This window comes from Canis aureus, chromosome 24, assembly GCF_053574225.1.
Source record: "Canis aureus isolate CA01 chromosome 24, VMU_Caureus_v.1.0, whole genome shotgun sequence".
NCBI classification, from domain to species: Eukaryota; Metazoa; Chordata; class Mammalia; order Carnivora; family Canidae; genus Canis; species Canis aureus.
In genome coordinates, this window is record NC_135634.1 from 43947110 (window position 1) to 43967669 (window position 20560).

Below are 20560 nucleotides of genomic sequence, written 5' to 3' on the forward strand. Positions count from 1 at the left end.
TCAGTATGTGTGCCAGTGGGCACAATCCGTCTCTGCTCAGGTCCCCAAGGGCTGCTAACAGGTCTCCGTGGAGCTAACCTCCCATGATGGGGGGGAGGGGGGCCAGAGGACCCAGACCCCCTGGATGACCTTACGTTAAGGTTACGTTAACATCCCTCTGACTGTTTTTCCTGCCTCACCTTATGGGATCTTCATCTACACTTGGATGGCATGCGTGGGAGGGGGGAGCTGATAAAACCTCCTTGGTTTACTTCGCCCTCAGACCTTGCAGGCTCCCCTGTGGGCATCCCAGGCAGTGGGCTCTCTAGCTGAGGAGGGCTGGGACAATGGATCTGACCCGAGGCCAGTTCCTTGCACCCCCGGGCTGGGCTGGGGGTTCCGGGAGCAAGTGAGGAGGAATGTTCTCATGCCCTGGGCTACTGGGAACTGAGAACCAAATTGCATCCCAGGCGTGAAAGGAGGTCTGAGCAGCCCCGTCTGAGCCTCAAGCTCAGAGCCCCAGATGACATCAACATGGGCAATAATGCAGCCCTGGGGGCTGGCCGTAAGAGAGAGGAGCCTGGGCTACCAGAGCTGGGTTTGAATCCCACTGCTGCCACTTACTGGCTGTGTGATTGCTTTGGTTCTCTGTTGCTGCATAATAAATGCTCCAAAGCCTGTGGCTGAAAATAGCAAGCATTTGCTCAAGTTTTTGCAGTTTGGGCAGGGCTCAGTGGGGACAGCTTGTTTTCGCTTTATGTGTCATCAGCTGAGTGGTCTTTAGGGAGGCAAGAAGATCCACCGCTAAGAGAACTTCTTATCAGTTCAGAGCATGGCAGGGCCAGTCCATTTCCTCCAGATGGGCCTCTCCCCTTGACTGCTTGGGCTTCCCCACATCACAGGGGCTGGGCTCCAACCAGCAGAGGAAGCAAAAGCTGCCAGACCTTCTTAATGCCTGGGCTTGGAGGCCCCGGCACACCATTTTTTCATTCTATTGGTCAAAGCGGTTATGGGCTTAACCCAGATTCATAAAGAGAGGGCACGAGCTCCACCTCTCGAGGCGAGGGATGGCAAGCACGGACAGGGAGGGGCACAATTGTTTGGGGCCATCTTCAGATACCAGCTACTGTGGTAACAGGGAACTTGAGCAAGTTACTTCATCTCTCCTCATCTCAGTTTCCCCGTCTGGAAACTGGGGATAATATCTATCCCCACTTGGCTGTTGGTAGGCTTAAGAAGTTCTCAGTTGAGCTCATAACGGTTGGAGGAATGTATCAGAAGAGCTGAGAGCTCAAGGGAATTTGGGGTGAGTATGAGACAGTCGGGAGGAGAGAAAGAAGTGGTGACACGTGGCTCTGAGGGGAGAGACCAGCCCCCACTGGCCCTCTGCCTGGGCAGCTGGGCAAAGGAAGAAGCTCTTTAGCACAGCCAGGGCAGGTGTGCAGGAGTCCTGGCTGGGGACCTCCTGTGGGAAGCAGCGGGTGCCGCAGTGACCCATCCTGGGGGACCCTCTGGCCTGTCTGGATTGAGGGCGTTGGAAGCAGTGGGCAGCAATGTGATGGAAACCGGGGAATTGTAATTTGGAAGCGGGGCAGCCGTAACCAGTTACCAGTTCGGGAAGCAAGAGTCCTTTCTTCCCATTTCACAAGAGATGGAAAAACCTGATTCTCTGGGTGTTCAGAAATGTCCAGGTCATGGGGGGGCAGGGCGGGCCTGGGCTATGGAGACTGGCGGGGTGGGGGGGGCTGTCGTCTGGGGGTGGAGGGGGTGAGATGCAGCCTGTTTCAGGAGCACCCCCTTCTCCCAGATGTCACAGGGCGTCCTGGCCCCTGGCCCCCCGGGTGCACCCACCTTCCAGGCCTGCCATGTGGATGGAGCCCGGTGCCCACCCAGGTCGTTTCTACCCCACGCGAACCCCTCACAAAAGAGCTGCCCCACACAGCCTGCCCAGCTGGCTCCAGAGACCCCCCCAGCAGGGCCCGGGCTCCCCATTCTGACCCATGGTTACCCGGGAGACTGCTGTCACCGAGGATCCCCGGGCCAGGCTTTGCTGAACAGAGACTGTGCGCCTCTGAGACCAGGAAAGATTCCAGCTGGATCTTCTCCGACGCTCTAGCCTGTTGCCGTTGCTGGTAATAAAACTTGCATTTACCAGAACTGGGCCAAACGAGGTGGAAAGAACAGTATTTGGGTGACTTGCCCCAAGTCCCAGGGCTTCGGTGGCCCCCCTGGGACAGCCCAGAGCCCGAGGGCACTCAGGAGAGCTGTTTTCCACCAGCTTCACAGGGCAGCCACATGGCCACCCCGCCCGGGGGTGAGGGCGGACGAGGGGACCGCAGGTGAGAACACTCCTGGCTGGCTGTCCTGGGGAGGCCAGAGCCCCGAGGAGCCCCCCCACCACCACCTCCACCCCCAGCTCGGCACAGACAGGGTCATCACAGTGTTCCTAGCTGTTAAGAGAAGTTTCTTTGCACGGCATTCAGCTTTCCCCGGCTACAGGCTGGGATGGAACCGAAAAGGAGATGTGAGGAGGTGAGGTCAGGAGGTGAGGTCAGTCCTTCACGCAGCAAATGGTTTGGAGGCCAGCTGCGTGCTGGGCCCCGTCCAGGGGATGGGGAGAGACGAGCGGGACACGGGCCCTGCCCTCTGGGAGCACGCACAGGGACACGGGGGTGGGAGGCCGTGAACAAGAGGAGGCCTTGCCTCCCAGAGCTCATGTCTAGCGGGAGGGAACAATCGAGAAGTGATGGGACAGTGCGCCGAGCCGCGAGGGGGAAGCCCGGGGTGCCGCGGGGGAGCTATGTGTTGGGCTTATATTCAAAGTCACAGAGCGCCACCAAGGCTCAATGTCTCATAGTGTCGTGACCACCCCCCCACCCCCACCCAGTGTCCCTCTTTCCACCTCTCTTTTTCACCTTGGCCAACTTCCCATCAGACTACAGAAGCCTTGACCATCCTGCACAGGGAGATGGTGACCAAGGCCCACAAACAGCCACCAAGGGTCACCCTCTCCTCACCCGGCCTTGAGGCCAAAGGGATGGAACCCAGTACTTGGGCATCACGACTTCTGGCTCCGGCACGGAGAGGAAGGCTGGGGTTTGAGCAGGATGCGGTGGGATGAGCAGAGCACCGGGTGAGAACAAGTCCTCCCGCCTCCCTCCAGCTGTGGGCTGGGCCTGGGCAGATCCTGGGTCTCTCCAGATGTCCTGGCATCCATCTGCTTCCCAACCCTGCAGATCCTTTGGCAAAATTTCAAACCTAGCTGTTTAGTCTTCGGACCCCCAGCGCCACACCTAAGTGCTCTGTTTTAGGATTTATCTGCTCCAGGCAAGAAAATAAGCAACTGAGATTTCATGCCTTCTTTTAGCTTAACTCCGCATTTGCTGTGCGACCTTCTAAGACCACTCTGGGTTCCACGGAGAGGAGCTCATTTTGCCCTTTGCTTTTGTGGGAGCTAAGGACTTGGTTCTCACTTGTCACAGTGGACCTTCCTCAACCCAGTGACCGCCCCAGCCCCGGTCATCTCTTTGTGCAAATGGTGGTCAGCCCTGGTCTCTGCTTCAGTGGGAGGCTGGAGCCTTGCTGGCCTGGAGAAGGACCCTGGTGGCTCTAGTTGATCCAACCCCACACTCTCAAGTCCCCTCTGCATCAGACCCATCCGTGTGCCACTTTGGACCTCGCTCACTTATCTTCGGGCCATTGGCCACCAGCTGCAGCCACTGCTGAGACCACACCTGTGTGTGCACTCGGGTGGCCTCACCCACGCACAATTCAGCAGCCTCTGGCTCAGGCCGTGCACCTCCTGCTTCTGGGGTTTCCCTGGACATTAGGGAAGGAGACGTTGCATCCACCCATCTCCACGGGGAAGTCCAGGCAGTTAACAACTGCCAGGGAACCAACGTGAGATGGAGGCTGTGAACAAATTCTCTTTTTCTCCTCTGAAGGACTATGCTGAGAATCAGTGATTTGTATGGCTTCTCAGGATGGCCCCATGAGACTGAGCAACCCCTCAGGTTTGTTACCAAGCCACGGCCAGCTCCATGCTGCTCTCTGGAACTGGCTTGTCCTCCTCCCCGCAGCACCCCCTTTCCCTCTCTCCTGCTCCAAGGGGCCACCCTCCCTAACAAAAGAGTGTCACTTGAGCCTTTGTTCCTGCTCTGCTTTCCAAGGAGCCCAAACCAAGTCATCTTGATTTCCTGTCCAGAGTTCCTCTTCCACTCCACAAGCTGCTTGGTGCCACGATGGGCTCCCCACGTGCCCCCTCTGAGGTGGGCACAGGCCCCAGGCTGGCTGATCACACCTCATCCCCCGCCACCGAAACTGGCTCAGGTATAGCTTTGTGACCGCCTCTGAGTTTTCACCGGTATTGACATTTGGACCCTAGGGACCTCGTACACCAATAAAATCACTGCCCTCCTTCTTCCCTACCAGCGATGGGTTCCTTCTCTTTCAGGGCAGACCAGCTGGACTCCGGCTCCCAGGAAGCCTTTCTTCATCAGCCCGAAGAGATCTCCACTGCTCCATTCGGTAACATCCAGCATCCCTACCGCACTGGCCTCTCCGGCCCCCTGGCTACCATCATCGGGCACTGCCTTGCTCTTGTACCCGGTTGTCTGAATCTGTTGCTCTTACGTAGGCTCTTATACGTGTGAGTGTTTCTGTTGGGCGCGCAGCTCCACACAGCCACCCATGGTGGATTAATTGGCCAAAATGCTTCTCCTTAGAAAAAGCTGTTCAACATAACGTAAAAGAATTGTCCACCTTTGCCCAAGACTTTCCAGCTTCTGCACTGAGCATCCCAGGTCCTGGGAAGCCCACAGGCCTGAGCGAACTGGCACAGCTGGGCACCCTGCCCAATGGGCAGGAGTCTAAGAAGGGTGCTCCTTCTAAAGCAAGGGGCTCCGAGTGTACAGATTCAGCAAAGAGCAATTCATTTATTCATGTAACACCATTTACTGAGCTCCTACTATATGTGGGCACTCAGCTAAGTTTTGGGAATCCAAGTGTGAATGAGACCAAGGTTCTGTTTTCAAGGTTTATAACTCTGTGCAGAGGTCAGGAAATGTTTTTTGCAAAAGGCCAAATTGGAAATATTGTGGCTTCACAGACCCTACAGGCTCTGTCGTAACTACTCGACTCTGTGGCTGTAGCTCGAAAGCAGCCACAGAGTACAGACGGGAGTGACTGTTCCAATAAGACAGGCCCCCGCTGGAGGGAGCAGCTCCATAGGGGGCCGTGTCATGTGCTGGGTGGCCCCATGGCGCCCCTGCCCTGGTTGACCCTATCAGTGGGGAGTGCCTGACCCCCCAGGCGGCCCATCCTCAGGATGCCAGCCATCAACACACATGGACTGGCCAACAGAGACAGTGGCCATTGGGAGGGGCAGTGGTAGCAGGAGACAGAGCTGAAAGGCTGGAAGGAGAGATCAGAGTCAGTAAACTTTCTAGAAATTTCCAACCCTTTCAAGCACTGAGCCCTGTTCCAGGCCCTGTGAGGCCCACCCAGGGAGGCCTTGTGGTACGTCTGTCCAGGGCTCTCAGTGGCCTTGCAATGGAGCTGAGAGTCCTGTTGCCTTTATTTCCACACACATCCAGACATGCTTTGCTTTCCTTCCCTCTCACCCTCCTTCCCTCCTTCCTTATTCAACAACGCAATAATTTTTAGTCAATTTATAAAATTGTGTACTTAGCATCATCATCTGCTTTTCTCGAAGGGATCCAAGTGAGTTCCCTGCAGCCAAAAACCCTCATAGGCCTCAGTTCCATGTGAGAAGCTAGAAATTCATGGGGACACATAGGAAGGGGCCTCACGGGAGCTGGGGGGGTCAGGTTTGGGTCAGGCACCCAGAGAAATGTGTGTCTACGCCGAGACCTGAGGACAGTGAGAATCCCTGGAAGTCGTGGGGAAGGGGGAGATTCCTGTCACTTCTTTGACCTTCAGGGGGCAGCTGCCAGGTGCCAAATGCGGACCCGGGCCGCCTATGGGGTCATAGCATAGCCGGAACACTGCCGATGCTGCTGGCAAGCACCCGGTGAACTCAGCAGCTTCCTGTTCCTACACTTCTTCCTGTGGAGACCACCCTGGTCTCTGGGGACCGGGCCGTTGGAGGTCTCCTCACCCCCACGTCAGACTTCTGCTTCCCGGACCCCAGAAAAGGGAAGAATCTGTGCCTGTCCCTCCCGGGCAATCCATGGTCACTGTGCGGTTTCCACCACCCCAGAGGGTTTTTTGCCAAAAAAAAAAAAAAAAAAAAAAAAAAAATCCTGATCCAGTGTTTCCCAAGGAAATGGGAATAAAGGTGAGATTATCCCAAAGGGCTTACCCTTGTAGCCCTAAGGCTTGTGGGAGGGGTGTGTCCAAAGGTACCTCTTTCCCATCCCGCATCAGAGAGGGAACCTCCTCGTCCCACTTGCACCCAGAGCACCCCCATCCCCACTCCCCACCATCAGCCTCTCTTCTTCTGGAGCAGGAAAGTTCATTTCCCTAACAGAAGGGTTCTTCGTTGCCTGCAAGAGAAACCAACCTGAGCTAACCCAAGTAAATAGGTGCAGCTCCAAGCTGCAGATGAGTTGCTGAGGGCACCCCTGTGGGTGACTGTATCCACATGAGGCCTCCCTCTAGCCTCCCTCCAGGATAGAGAGCTGATGGCAGCTGGTGATGATCCCTAGCAAGGGATAGGCCCTTGGGGCACTCAGCTGTGGCAGGGAAGCAGGCATTAGCCCAGACATCTGCTTCCACATTCCATTTGCTTCCATATCCCATTAGAAGAATCTGGATTTGCTCCATCTACCCAGACCTGGATTTCTCCAGGAATCGTGGGCTCATGCCATCTGTGCCCAAACCCAAGGCAACCCTGAGTATGAGGCATCTCCCACTTGGCCATTAAGAAGATGCACATGGGTTGCCTGGGTGATTCATTCAGTTAAGCATCTGGTTTCGGCTCAGGTCTTGATCTTGGGGTCCTGGAGTGAGCCCCGCATCTTTGGGCTCCCCGCTCAGCAGAGAGTCTGCTTGCCCTTCTCTCTCTGCTCCTCCTACTGCTCGTGCTCTCTCTCAAATAAATAAATAAAATCTTAAAAAAAATGTACAATAAAAATAAATCATTCTTCCAAATGAGAAGATTCACTTGAATATCCCAACTCTGAGGATATGCAGGCAACTATTCAAATGTCTCTTGTAGTGGTTCATGTGTGTTTGTTTTTAAATATCTATTTGGATTCCATGGGAAGAGGTAAGTAATACATTAATTTGGAAATGTTGCTCATTTCTGCTTTCACCTTTTATGGAACTTTTTTTTTTTTAAGATTTTCTTTATTTATTCATGATAGACACAGAGAGAGAGAGAGAGAGAGAGAGAGGCAGAGACACAGGCAGAGGGAGAAGCAGGCTCCATGCAGGGAGCCCGACACAGGACTCGATCCCAGGACTCCAGGATCAGGCCCTGGGCTGAAGGTGGCGCTAAGCCACTGAGCCACCCGGGGCTGCCCTATGGAACATTTTTATCTCAACTTCTCACCAGGACATCAGGTGTCTTTGTCTTCCTCATCCCTTGGGCCACAGTTTAGGTCACCAGGGATTTCCAGGGCACATGACCTACCCTCAAGTCTCAGTTACTCAAGTTCAGCATTTTTTTGAATCTCCGTGTGATGCTCTCACCAGAAATTTTATCCCAAGCCACAAGCGCCCTTTCCCATCGCGTTGGGGGTTTAGAGTTGTTATCTGAACTTTAGGAGAAATGGGACCTTATTTGTCAGTGGTGATATGAGACATACCAGTTGCCCCAGCATTACTATCACCTCCAGCAAGGGCAGCCGAGGCTCCCTCACCCAGCTGGGGAGGAGGGGCTTGGGGCAGGACTCCAGCTTTCTGTTGTCTCCAGCAGGTGGCTGCTATAGGGCCCCGGATGCAGGGAGAGCCAAGCTTCCAATTGCCTCTGGGTTGAAGCAAGGGCTGGGGCCGTGGTGGTGTCTGCAGCTGTCAATCGCCAGGCATTTACGGGCTCTGCTGTGTGCCCAGCCTGTGCCAGGCACACGAGAGTGGAAAGATGACGTGAGCCCTCGCTGTGAGCCCCGATTAGGAAGGACCTGTTCTATTTAGAGCTCCTGGAGGGACCAATGAGGCAGAGGCGGGCAGGTGGGCTTGCACTTACCTCTGCTGGGAGGCAGAGGGGTCATGCTCTGAGGGCACAGGGTCTGTGGAGAGCCCTGGGGGGGCCTCCAGAGGACAGGTTAGGGCACTGAGACCCAGAGCGCTGCTGTGGAAAGAGCACTCACCTGGGAATCAGGAAGCAGGAGCCCCTCATACCTCGTACCTCCGTTTTACATGTTTCCACACTGTGAAGCAGCTCCCTTTGCAGGCAGGTCCTGGACATACCTATCACTAGTCCCAGGTCCTCAGCATTATGGGGGTGATGTCGCCCTCCCTTTGCTCTCCAAACAGAAGGGCTTGTGACCCTGGCACTCCCCACCACACTCCTAGAAGTCTCCGGGGAAACTGCATGATTCTCCCTCTTAGCCCTGGTCCTACAAGTTCAGTGGGGCTGAGCCCACATGGGAAATCTCCCCGCTTCCTTCCTCCCACAAAGGACGACTGTCACAAGGCTACTGAGTGTGCGGAACTTTATGGAAAGCCAAGGGTAAAGGACACAGATCACAATACACAGAAATTTATTATTTTTTAAAAGATTTAATTTATTTATTCACAAGAGACACACAGAGAGGCAGAGACATAGGCAGAAGGAGGAGCAAGCTCCCTGCAGGGAGCCTGATGTGGGACTTGATCCCAGGACCCCGGGATCATGACTTGAGCCAAAAGCAGATGCTCAACCACTGAGCAACCCAGGCACCCCAATACGCAGAAATTTAAAATGCACCCAAGCCCCATCCTCTGCCAAGGGATCGCTCATTTGCCTTGTGGAGCCTCCTCTCCAGGTTTCCTGATTCCAGATACCCCAGAGCCTTGGGAGTCAGCCTCACCTGTGTAGGTTCTTGGTTGCAACTTTAGATGCTTGGGGGGTGGGTGGGTGGCTATGTCCAAAAGTGTCTCCCCCACCCCTGCTTTCTTGTTTGAATTACAGCTTTCTCCCAGTGTCATTGCAAATGTCCCAAGACAGAAAAACCATATGGCCAAGCACTTATACCAGGAGTAATGACTCCCGAGGGCAGATGATGAAGAGCAGAATGAGGACGGATGGCCTGGGGGGGGGGGGAGCAGCGGGGGGGGGGGTGAGCGGGGCGCTGCAGTTGGGAGTGAGAGGTAGGGAAACAATTCACAATCGTGCCAAAGACTAAATCTGCTGGTGTGATGGGACCTTGGAGGTGCTTTATGGCACGACAGTAATGTGCCCTCGAGAACTTTTACAGAAGTTTAGGCAAAGTCATTCCCTGAGAGTGGAACTCATTATGTCAACACATCGGAGGAATGGTAATCGTAATAAAATATACACAACAGGAGGACAGTGATGTAACTGGTATGACTCGCTTCACCAACTTAGATTACAAATGTGTTTACCTTTCTTTTTTCACCCAAATTCACTGGGCGGAGTAAGGAGGGTCGCTCCGAGTTTCCCAAACCCAAGGGTCCTTCTTAGCCCAAAGAGGAGGTCAGCTTGGCCTCCTGACCCCGGCCGGGAGAAGCGGGGTCCCAGGAGCCCACGGCTGCTGTTGCTCCCTGCTGTCACCAGGGGTCACTGTTGAAGCTTGAGGAACAGAGGACGCTGCTGCCCCAAGGCTGGGATGCCCTTCGGGATCTAGGTTCAGGTTTATGGCCCTTTATAGTCCACTTCCCCACATCCTGCCTTCAGTTCCTAAAGCATCACGGGGGGGGGGGGGGGGGGGGGGGATTGGCAGTGGGGGCAGGGTGGCAGGATGGGAAGAGACCAAGCATCAGCCACATTCCCTGCCGGCCTCAGCCCTCCCCCTTTGAAATGAGAACAGCCTGTCAGGCTCCCCGCTTTACTCAGGGTGACTCACTTTGAGGGCCTCACCATAGCACACCTGAACAAGCCAGCCCGACTCTGCATCTCAGAGATCAGGAGTGGGGATGTGGGTGTCTCTGCTTTCAGAACGCCCCAGAGAGCCTCACCCTAGAGTGCCGCACCCCAGCCGGGGGCACACCAGCTTCTGCTGAGCCCCGCCGCCCACAACCCCATGAGGAAAAGGATGGCACCCTGGTGGCCCCCAGTTTGCATAACCAAGAGGGCACGCAGATGCTCCTTCTCCAGAGGAAGAACACCTGTCTCCAGGTATCCTTAGGTCTGCCCAAACCTGGGTTCCTAACCTGGAGGTCAGGAGTGGAACTCAGAGGAGTCGTGAACTGGCTGGGGAAAACCATTGCCTATTTATTTTCACTGATCGTTAGTCGAAACCAGTATTTCCTTCTATTGCGTGAGTGGGTATCACACCACAGCAGTGGAGACGGTCCCTGGGACCTGGCCATCAGCAGAAGTCACAGCAAATTTCACATCACACCACAGCTGCTGCAGAAATTTCCAAATATTGTTTCAGCTCAGCTCATCACTAATTCGAAATTATGATAGTTGTTAAGCAAGTAACAGAACCTCTCATGCGAGGCCTGAATACAGAAGCACACTTGCTGCCGTATCACAATTTTTAAATTTCAGTAACTGTATTTCAATATTTTAGGTTTCCTTTATGATCCTACGTGTTTTACTTTGTGCATTTAAAATTGCTATGTTGGGCAGTCTGGGTGGCTCAGCGGTTTAGCGCTGCCTTCAGCCCAGGGAGTGATTCTGGGGTCCCGGGATCGAGTCCCACGTCGGGCTCCCTGCACGGAGCCTGCTTCTCCCTCTGCCTATGTCTCTGCCTCTCTCTCTGTGTCTCTCATGAATAAATAAATAGAATCTTTAAATAAAATAAAATAAAACTGCTATGTTGCGGGGGCTCCTGGGTGGCTCAGTTCGTTGGGTATCGGAGTCTTGATTTTTGCTCCAGTCTTAACCTCAGGCTCCTGGGATCCAGCCCCACATGGGGGGCTCTGCGCTCAGCAGGGAGTTGGCTTGAGATTCTTTCTCACGCCTTCTGCTCCTCCCCCTGCTGGCGTGCTCTCTCTCTCTCTCTCTCTCTCTCTCTAAAATAAATAAATAAATCTTTGAAAAACAACAAAAAACAAAAAACCCACAAATCTGTTATCCTGGGGGAAGCCCACAAACCTCTCCAGACTGCAGGAGGAACCCATGACACAAAGTTGATCAGAGACCTGTGACCTACATAGACAGCAACTAGCCACAACTTCTTTTTCTTTCTTTCCTTTTTTCTTTTTTAAGGGAACTCACCACAATTCTAATTTCATTCTAATTCAGAGTAATTTCAATTATAATTCTAAATTGATTCTACTTATGGAGTCCTTGCCAGTGCCGGACATTTCCCATGGGTTGTTGCGTCCTAGGCACAGCAGGAACATGGCACACTGCACGGGGTGACTGGGCCATGGGCCTATAGGGTCAGGGTTGAAGCAAGCAGTCAGCCTTGACCTTTCGACCCAGCTCCTGAGCTTTCCTCCTTCTCCCAGCCTTGGGAGCCCCGGGGCTGAGTGTGGCTCAGGGCTGTGGCCAGTTTCAGCCACGGGAAGGAGGTAGTGCTGGGGAGTCCAGCCTTCAGCCCATGGGGGTGGCCGTGCCCTGCTCTGATCCCACAGGCACCAAGCCACCTTCAACCCCCACAGGGTGACCCCTTGGATAAGCCTGACTGGGACCCCAGTGTCACAGCCTTGCAGGGGGAACAGAGCACCCCTCCCCCTGCCGTGATGACCACATGCTCCATGGCTGACAAGCTTCCACCTTTCTTTCCCAGGTGCTGCCCCAGGCTGCCGGCTGCCAAGCCTCCTGTCCCCCCGTTTGCACATATGCTCATGCTGGGCCCTGCACGACACCCCATCACTTCCAGGGAAGATTTTCCAGGTCACACATGCCCTCTGCCATCCTTCTAGGTCTTTCCTGCTCCCTGACCCTCTGGTCTCCCTTCCTCCTTCCTCCCTTTCTGAAGTAATCGATTCTTTCTTGGAACAGCTGCTCCCACTTTGAGCCCCAGGGACTTTCCCAAATACTTTCCTTTTTGAAGGGGGATTTTGGTAAATAACATTTCTTCAATTTCTCAAACAACTCATTGCTAAATTGGGTCCCGTCTTAGTTCTGGCTGCTATTACATAACACCATAGACAGGGGATTCAACAACAAGCATTTATTTCTCCACAGTTCTGGAGGCTGGAGGTCCGAGATCAGGGTGCCCGCACGGTTGGGTTCTGGGGAGAGCCCTCACTCTGTTCACAGACTGTGATTCCTCGCTGTGTTGTCACGTGGCAGGACGTGCAAGGAGCTCTCTGGGGTGTCTTTTTTTATACAAGCCCTGATCCCACTCCCGGGAGCTCCACCTTCATGACCTAATCACCCCCAAAAGGCCCCACTTCCTAATACCATCCTACTGGAGGTGAGGATCTCAACATGTAAATTTGGGGAGGATGTGAACATTGATGGAGTCCATAACAGGCCCCAAGTCCCCTACCTGAGGGAGGTGGGAGCCCTGGGAGGCCCTGCATGCACTCCTTCTTGGAATCAATGTCGCTCATTCACGCGTCACTGCCACTGTGGCTTTTTGGCTGGTCCCCTGTACCGTCCAGCTCCCCGAAGCTGTGGACCAGGAGTTGAGCGCTGAGAAAGCCCACCACCCAAGCCCACCCCCATCGGCCTGCCCCCTCGAGGTGGGGCTCTGCCCTGAGCACAGCGCTTGGACATCTCCAAGACACTTTGAGGCAAAGACACTGGGTCTGGCTTCTCGAGAGGCTCCACACTTAGGGACCACTGTCCCCAGCTGCCTCTGCTCCCAGGGACTTTCTCTACCTGCCCGTTTTGCATTCCTTCCCAGAACAAGGCAATGCCCTCTGCCCTCTGGCTCGCCGCCCTGCCACAGGCTTGGCCTCTCCTTCTTGGGGCCAGCCACATACGCATCCCCGACCTCTCCTCCCAGAGCAGATCCAGCCGAGTAGCTGGTGTGAGCCGCTGACCCAGCGTTATGGCCACTGTCCTCTGGGTGGGCCTCTGGGTGAGGTGCACCCAAGCCCTCTCCGATGGGGACCTACTGCCTGGTGGTTCTGAGGTCCTCAGCGCAGGCCTGGGTTCTCCTCCTTCCGGGTTCTCCTCCCCAGGTGTTCCCTGGTCTCCTCCTGCCGGGTTCCCCGCATGCGCCCCCATCCTGCCCTCGTGCCACGCTCCGCTCTGCTGCACACACTGGACTCCCTCAGGGAGAGCGGAGCTCCGGCTGCCACTTCAAGTCCATGCCTGAGACTTACAAACCCGGCGGGGGGCGGGGGGATGTGAAGCACAGCAAGGGGGTTCGAACCCGCCTCTGGAGGGGGCCGTTCCCAGAGCCCAGAGCCCAGCACGCCGGGGGGAGGGCGAGGTCTCCCCACCCATCTGGTGCCGCCCTGTAGTTCACAGGGCCTCTCTCTGCTCTCGGGGGAAGCCCCACCATCCCCTGATGGGGCTGTGGTTTGACCCTGGACCTCCCACACGATCATGGAGTTCCTGGACACGGTCTGTTCCCCAAGGCAGAGTCATTCCGTCTCAGATGCCCCATCCATGGGAATCGGCTTGGACCCCGCATCTCTGAATCCTGGACCACCAGCATTCAGCCCAAGCCGAGTGCCGGGTCCCTGTCCTCAGTTCTGCAGGCCGCCAGCGGGCACACACTTATCTGTGCGCCATCACCTGCACGGTTGCCTCATCCCCGCTGTCCCCAGTGAAGAGGTCTCTTGCAGGGGAACAGATGCACTTTGCAGGGTTTGCGTGACAATAGGCGCCCCCCACCCCCCCAACCTCACAGTGGGGTGTCTGGGTTGCTGGCTCCAGTGATGGCCCCCAGAACAAAGGCTGGTGGAGGCTCTGGGTGAGCTCAGGGCCCCTCCACCAAGCAGAACCAATGTCGGGCTCTGAAGTGACAGTGCTTCACATCTCACCAGGCTGCAAGGGGCAGCGGGTCACCTGTGCTCCCCATCAACGTGCCATGTGGCCCTCCCGCAGTGGCCTTGTGAGGAGGACGCATCTTGCAGGCTCCTGGCCGGGACAGGATGCTCAGGCTCACGCTGGGCAGAGGGGCATCCATTTGTCCTTCCACTTCAAGCTCCACGGGTCCTCCTTGCCCTGCCACCCACATCCCCTCAAACGCCTCTTCGTGGTTGTGCATCCCGGGAAGATGCACGAGGGAGGCCGGCTGCGGGTGGAGAAAAGCGAGAGGGGGCCACGATGGTAGTTGCAGGGGGTGCTTCCCCCCCCAAAGTGCCACTCTTATGGGTCTTGAGGTCCCCTGCCTGCCCTCAGCAGCGGGGCTCTCATGGTGGCCTCAGCTGCCTTCCCTTGGCCCCGAGGGCACTGTCCACATCACTAGGGTCGGCGGCTCCGTGGGGGGTCTCCACCATCTCCTGCCTGTGTCCTTACCTGGAGACCGCCCCGCATAGCAGGCTCCCCTTTAGCCTCTGGTCTCCACAGTTACCTGCCAGCCCTCAGCCACTTCAAGCATCTTTGCAATTAGTGTTTATTTGTGGCAACTTGCGACAAGGCTTGTCTTCCTATTGCAAATGTCATCAGAACCCATAGCCAATGTAAAGCATTAATATACTGACTTTCAGCCTCACAGGGTCCCCAGAGAGGGATTCAAGAGGAAGGCGCAGCTTGTGCACTAGCATTGTCCCCGGGGTTGGGGGTGGGGAGGCGCTGTCCCAAAGTAAGGTCAGTCCTGCCCCTCTAAGGACACAGCCCAGATGGGAGGTGGCTCCTGGGTCAGCAGGAGATGGCTGTCATATTGGTCTTCGTGGGCTGTCGTGACAAATACCATAGACTTTAACAACAGGACTTTCTCACTGTTCTAGGGGCCAGAAGGCTGCTGGCTCCTTGAAGGCCCAGTCTGTGGGGTGGGAGCCTCTGATCCTGGTTGGGATCACTCCTCCGCACCCATTTCCACCCCTGCATCGACACTTGCTTCCTCACCCTCACCTCCACCCGACCGCTGAGTTGGCTGTGGCAGAAACAGAGGTAGAGGGGCTCCTGCCCTTGGATGGCTCTGGGTGGAGCTGGGGATTCTCAAGCAGGAAGCAGCTCTGCCCTCCATCCTTCCTCCCCATCCGCCCACCGCTTCACAGGGCCCTGTGGCTGCAAGCCTGGGGTAATCGCCCAATCTCCTCCTCCTCCTCCGTCAGGGTTTTATCTAAACCACCCCGTTCCCCACCACGCAGCCACCCTACCTTCTGTCCATGACATGGGGGTGGAAGCCTCCCTCCCTACAGGTAGACAGTGGTTCTTTTCTTCCCAAAGACCATCCCCCCCGCTTCTTTTCACATGAAGTCTTATCTCTTACATGTCATCCCACTCACTCCGTCTTGCAAAACCACCCCACAATTGATCCTTGTAATCATTTTACTCTCTGGAGCAGCTTGAGTCATCAGAAGGCTTTTCAGCTGTCACCACAGCTCCTCCTCAAGATCATCAGAGAAGCCCAGACCAAACCGTGATTCAATTGTTTACAGTCTCCAACGAGGAACTGCCAGGAGCTCTGTGTCATCGAGATGGTTCCTCCAAACCCTGGCTGGCTCATTCTCTCCCTCCCAGCCCCTGGAGAGGGACAGTTCTGTGGCCAGTGTCACCGGGCCAGCGCTCAGACAGGACTCAGGCGGGCAAGACAAGCACATGGTCTTTATCCTCCTCTGGCTGAACCAAATCAAGCCTGATTCTTTCTCATCGTTCTCAGTGAAACAGTCTAATGGACCATCTCCCAGTCTATTCAAGATAGCAAGTTGGTCACGTTCAGGAATTTCCCCCTCTCCTAGCCTTGTCTCCACAGCCTCTCTCCCCCCAAGGCCAGTGCTAGAGCTCCATGTAATGGACACCATGATAGCAGCGGGGGGGTGGCTGTCCACTTCCAGCCCTTGGCCTGTTTCTTTCCTTCCCCAGGTGTGTCCTAGTCCCTCGTGGCCCCAGGTGTCACCAATGCCCTTCCACTCTGTCCCCACTGCTTCCACGAAGCATCTATATCTTTGCCACGGCCTGACTCACACCAGCTTCCCTCATCCTTCTGCAGCCTCCTCGTGAACACAAGAAGGTTTGGCTGGCCTTCTGGGCCTTTCTTTCCCATAGGAAACTTGGGGCTCTCTGTATAATCTTGCTCGGCTCCAATCACCCCCACTAGCTATGAGGTTAATGGCCACCAGAGCCAGAGAAGGGACTGGGAGGTGCCAGTCTGCTCTACCCTGGGATTCCCAAACTAAAATAGGAGCTTGATACATCCCTACTGCTCCATCTCTGCCCAAACCTCCACGTACCATGACCAACCCTCTTGGTTCTCTCTCCTCATTCCTGTTTCTTCCTTTCCAGAATCTTTTAGTCTAACTAGAAGGATGAGGGGAGCTGGGAAACAGTCTTGCTCAGATGGCCTCACTCTTTTCTTCAATTCTTTTGCCTCATGCTTTTTGAACCTAGTAATAAAGAATTCACCTGGTTCTTGGGTCCTTCAGAGATTCCCAAATACCAAGTGATTTATGTCCAGTTGCCTGGGTGCTGGGGAATGGTCTTGGGAGCAAGATGGTGTTCTGGAAGCACCAAAAGGAAAAGCATACCAGGAGATGTGCCACATTCATCCACTACATCAGAAACCTCGGAACAGGATATCTGCTACTAGGATTTGGGGCTGGGGTTTCCTTCCCCTGGAGGGTCTTTCTCTCCTTAGGCCCTGCTGGTCATGGTGTCCTGGGGCACCAGCTGGACCCTGGAGGGCCGGTGGGCCATGATGTCCATGCGGAATTCTTTGATGACAAAGTAGTAGCAGAAGACATCTAGGCAGCAGTTGACGTTGGAGAAACACATGGACAATTGCAAAAACAAGCTAATGTTCTGCTTAGCTCTGCACTCCACGATGAAGCCATTCCGTACCAGGAACTGCAAGAAGAAACCCAGGTGGACCGGAAGAAAGGAGACCACAAAGACAGCCAGACTGGCTGCAATTGTCCAGATGCAGGCCTTCTGCTGGACCCAGTCCTGGGTGAGGCCCCGGCGACCTACCAGAATGTGAATGCTCCTGGAGGAACAGAAACCCATGACAGCCATGGGAAGGAGGAAGCCAAACACCTCAAGGGGAAAGAAGACCTGGGCGCTCCAGGTGCCATCGGACATGTTGTGGAAGCACGTGTATTTTTCCATCTTCCCATGGAAGCTGTAGATAGGGATGCTCCCGGCCCACACCAGGACCCAGATGGTGCAACAGATCCCGAAGATCTTCCTGGGCGACCGGAGGTGGCTGACCAGGAACGGGAACCGGATGGCCAAGAATCTATCCAGACTAATGAAGCAGATGGTGAAGACACTCCCGTACATGCTGATGAAGTAGAAGCACTCCACCAAGGTACAGAGGGAAGGAAGGGGGGCCCGCACGTTGGCCAAAGCCATCTTGAACGGAAGGGACAGCACCAGGAGCAGGTCAAAGATGGCCAGGTTGATCATGTAGATGGCGGTGGCGGCATAATCCGGCCACCTCCTCTTCCTCAGGAAGGTGCTGAAGCCTCGGATGGCCAGCAGGTTGAGGAGGAGGCCCAGGAGGAAGGTGGGGATGTGGACAGCCAACTGCACCGTCTTCATCAGCTCATCGACGTCACTGAAGGAGCAGTTCTGGCTTCTGTTTAGCTGCCGGCTCATGTTGTCTCCTACAACACCAAAGACAAGATTAGATAGGCTTCCTCTTGCTCTCTGCAAGTGACAGGCCCAGATGACTTTATCATACAGTCATTCGTGCCCACTAAGTAACAATTAGAAAATGCAAGAAAGATGATTGCCTCCAATCCTGCTGCCCAGATATAACCGCTGTTACCTTTTTATGGATATCATTCCAGACTCTCTCTCTCTCTTACACACATACTATTGCACACATGCGCTCGCACGTGCCTTTTTCTTTTACAAAAATGGAATTGTGTGTGAACATCTGTCCCTCTTCTTACAATCAGAACTCCTGTTGAGAGTAGTAACAATGACACAAGCCCTGACCCAAAATGGCTTAAGCAAAGGACAGAATTTTACACAACTGAAAACACAACTAGGGCAGGGTTGACCCAAGCTACAGCTTGATCAGGAATTCAAATGCTGTTTTGGGGACCCAGACCCTCCTTGCACACTGTCCCTCTGCTCTCCACCACCCACATCCAGGAAGGTGGGATAGAGTTGCCTCCACCCCTGCCCAAAGGGCTGGTCGCAGTCAGCATGTCACATTCCCTTGGATGCGGTGACTAGTTGTTCATTGATTCAGGGATGGACATTTGACCCAGCTGGAGGCATTGAAGAACAATGGCAACTCTTACTTGGGTTTCTAGAAAGGGGACTGGGGCTGTCTCAATGGCATCTGAAGCTGGAAAGACAAAAGGTCTGGAGATGCTGCAGCCTCTTGCTACCCTGGGGAGAAAACCAGACAGAAAATGGAGAAAAGCAGAAGAAAGGACATTCCCAGAGGGAATGAAATGAGGGCTGGAGGCCTCCACAGGGCAGAGAAAGGCCTTGGGGCAGGTGGACAATTAGAACTTGTCTCAAGGATAAGAGGGCCGGGGCTGCAGGTGTGGCTGCACAGGGAAGCCGGTTGCGAGCGGACAAGGCGGGATCATAGGGGATCATAGGTCAGGGCTTTCCATCAGGGTCCAAGGCGGGCCCTGACCAGGTCTCACTTAAGAGCTAGCCAGTCTGGGGGTGTGCAGGGCGGCTGCATGCCTCTCGAGATCTCTATTCTGTCGTGGGTAGCTGTCTTGAGTCAGGCTGCCGTAACAGAATATGTTGGACTGAGTAACTCATAAACAACAGAAATTTGTTTCTCACAGCCCTGGAGGCTGGAGGTCTGAGAGCAGGGTGCCAGCACGGTTGGGGGAGGGCCCTCATCCAGGGTGCAGACTGCCAACTTCTCTTTGCGTCCTCACGTGGCAGAAAGAGAACCAGGGGGCTTTCCCATTCACAAGGACTCCCCGCTCATGACTGAATCACCTCCCAAAGGCCTCATCTCATAATACCACCACCTTGGCCAGTTGGATTTCTGCATATGAATTTGGGAAGGTGGATGGGACACAAATATTCAATTTATAACAGCAGCCCTGGAGCAGATCAAACCCAGAAGACTTTTGACTCAGGCCTCCAGAACCAGTGCTGCTAAACAGAGAATTCAAATGTGACCCAAAATCCATGCCCCCACCCTCCACCACTCACGATGCAGATCTGCTGACTTGGTTGGTCTGCAGCACTGGGTGTGCGGGTCCATGAGCATGCAGGGTTGCTACAGAGGAGAGGCCAGTCACACTGGCCCACGGCCTGCTGGGTGCGCCTCTCCCACCCTCAGTGACTTCCTGCCAGCAGGCACTGGGGCCCAAAACATAGACGTGGCAGGGAGAAGGTGGCAACATAATAGTCTTTTCCCCCCGAGAATCCTGCACTAGTGACCAACACGCTTATCTGCTGAGCTCTGTTATTCTGCTGGTTTGTTTGTTTGTTTGTTTTTAAGATTTTATTTATTTATTCATGAGAGACACAGAAAGAGGCAGATTACATAGGCAGAGGGAGAAGCAGGCTCCCTGCAGGGACCCCCATGTGAGACTTGATCCCAGGACCCCATGGTTCACAACCTGAGCCAAAGGCAGATGCTCAACCACTGACCCACCCAGGTGTCCCTCTGCTAGTTATTGTTATTTTTAATTGAAACAGCATTCAATAAGATATATAGACAGTACAAAAAATAAAAAAAGAAAGAAAAAAGAAAAGAAAAAGAAGGGAGGAAAAAAAAAAAGGACAGAGGCTTCCATTGTACCCCAGGGCCTGGGTTGTCCTTCCAGAGACAACCACGGTTAACAGTTTTGTGCACACTTTTTCCAGAAATTTTCCAAGGATATGCATATATAGACACATATACATACATACATATATATGTATGATGCCTCTTTAAATTTGGAAAAGATGACACCCACAGCTCTGTCCCTTGCTTTTTCACTTTGTAATATTTCTTGGAAATTGTTCCACATCAGCATCTCTGAATTGGCTTTTTCTTCTTAATGGCACCCTTACATCCTGTTGTGTGGAGATGCCACAACCCATTTAGCCAACAGCCCTATTGACGAACATTCAGGTTTCGTGAGGTTTTACCAGGGAACACGGCTTCCACAGTGAACACCCTGGTGACTGAGTTCTTTGCTACTCAGATGTCATTAAGAGAATCCCCATTCTGCTTTTGTTTCTCATCAGTAGAGCTCCCTTGAAAGCCTTTGGGGAGGAAAGATTTGGGCATTTCCAAGACCCTATATTTGGGTATTTTTAAGACCCTATAATGCCATTCCCAGCCCTCCCTAACAGCTAGGCAACAACAACAAAAAAGGAATGTATTTTTCTATCCTCCATGGAGAGCTATGTGCTAAACATTCAGCACACATTACTTGATTTGATGGCTTTCCTCTGTGTTAACTGTTCTCAGTGGTGTGTGTCACAAAAGATCTAGGAAAGTGTATGTCCTCACACTCAAAGCTTTCGTCCCCGAGGCTGGGTTTTAAACTCATCATTATTGAAATTTCT

General features: G+C 54.2%; 1 protein-coding gene and 1 long non-coding RNA gene across 5 annotated transcripts in view; one reads left to right on the forward strand and one right to left on the reverse strand.

The window, feature by feature from the left end:
- The first annotated feature begins 1792 nt into the window (after nucleotides 1-1792).
- On the forward strand, nucleotides 1793-12097 carry LOC144296180 (uncharacterized). Its single transcript, XR_013363337.1, has 3 exons — nucleotides 1793-2318; nucleotides 4433-4506; nucleotides 11790-12097. It is a non-coding gene; the product is annotated as an uncharacterized LOC144296180 (long non-coding RNA).
- Nucleotides 8884-20560, reverse strand: part of GPR55 (G protein-coupled receptor 55) — a 72139-nt gene continuing 60462 nt past the window's right edge. For 2 of the 4 annotated variants that reach the window (XM_077869186.1, XM_077869188.1), the window contains exon 2: nucleotides 8884-17676. In XM_077869186.1, the coding sequence (XP_077725312.1) occupies nucleotides 16703-17676 (974 nt within the window). In that variant the 3' untranslated portion in view covers nucleotides 8884-16702. Of the gene's footprint in view, nucleotides 17677-18324; nucleotides 18416-19210; nucleotides 19340-20560 lie in introns of those variants that run through there. The other 2 variants (XM_077869187.1, XM_077869185.1) reach the window with 2 other exon arrangements.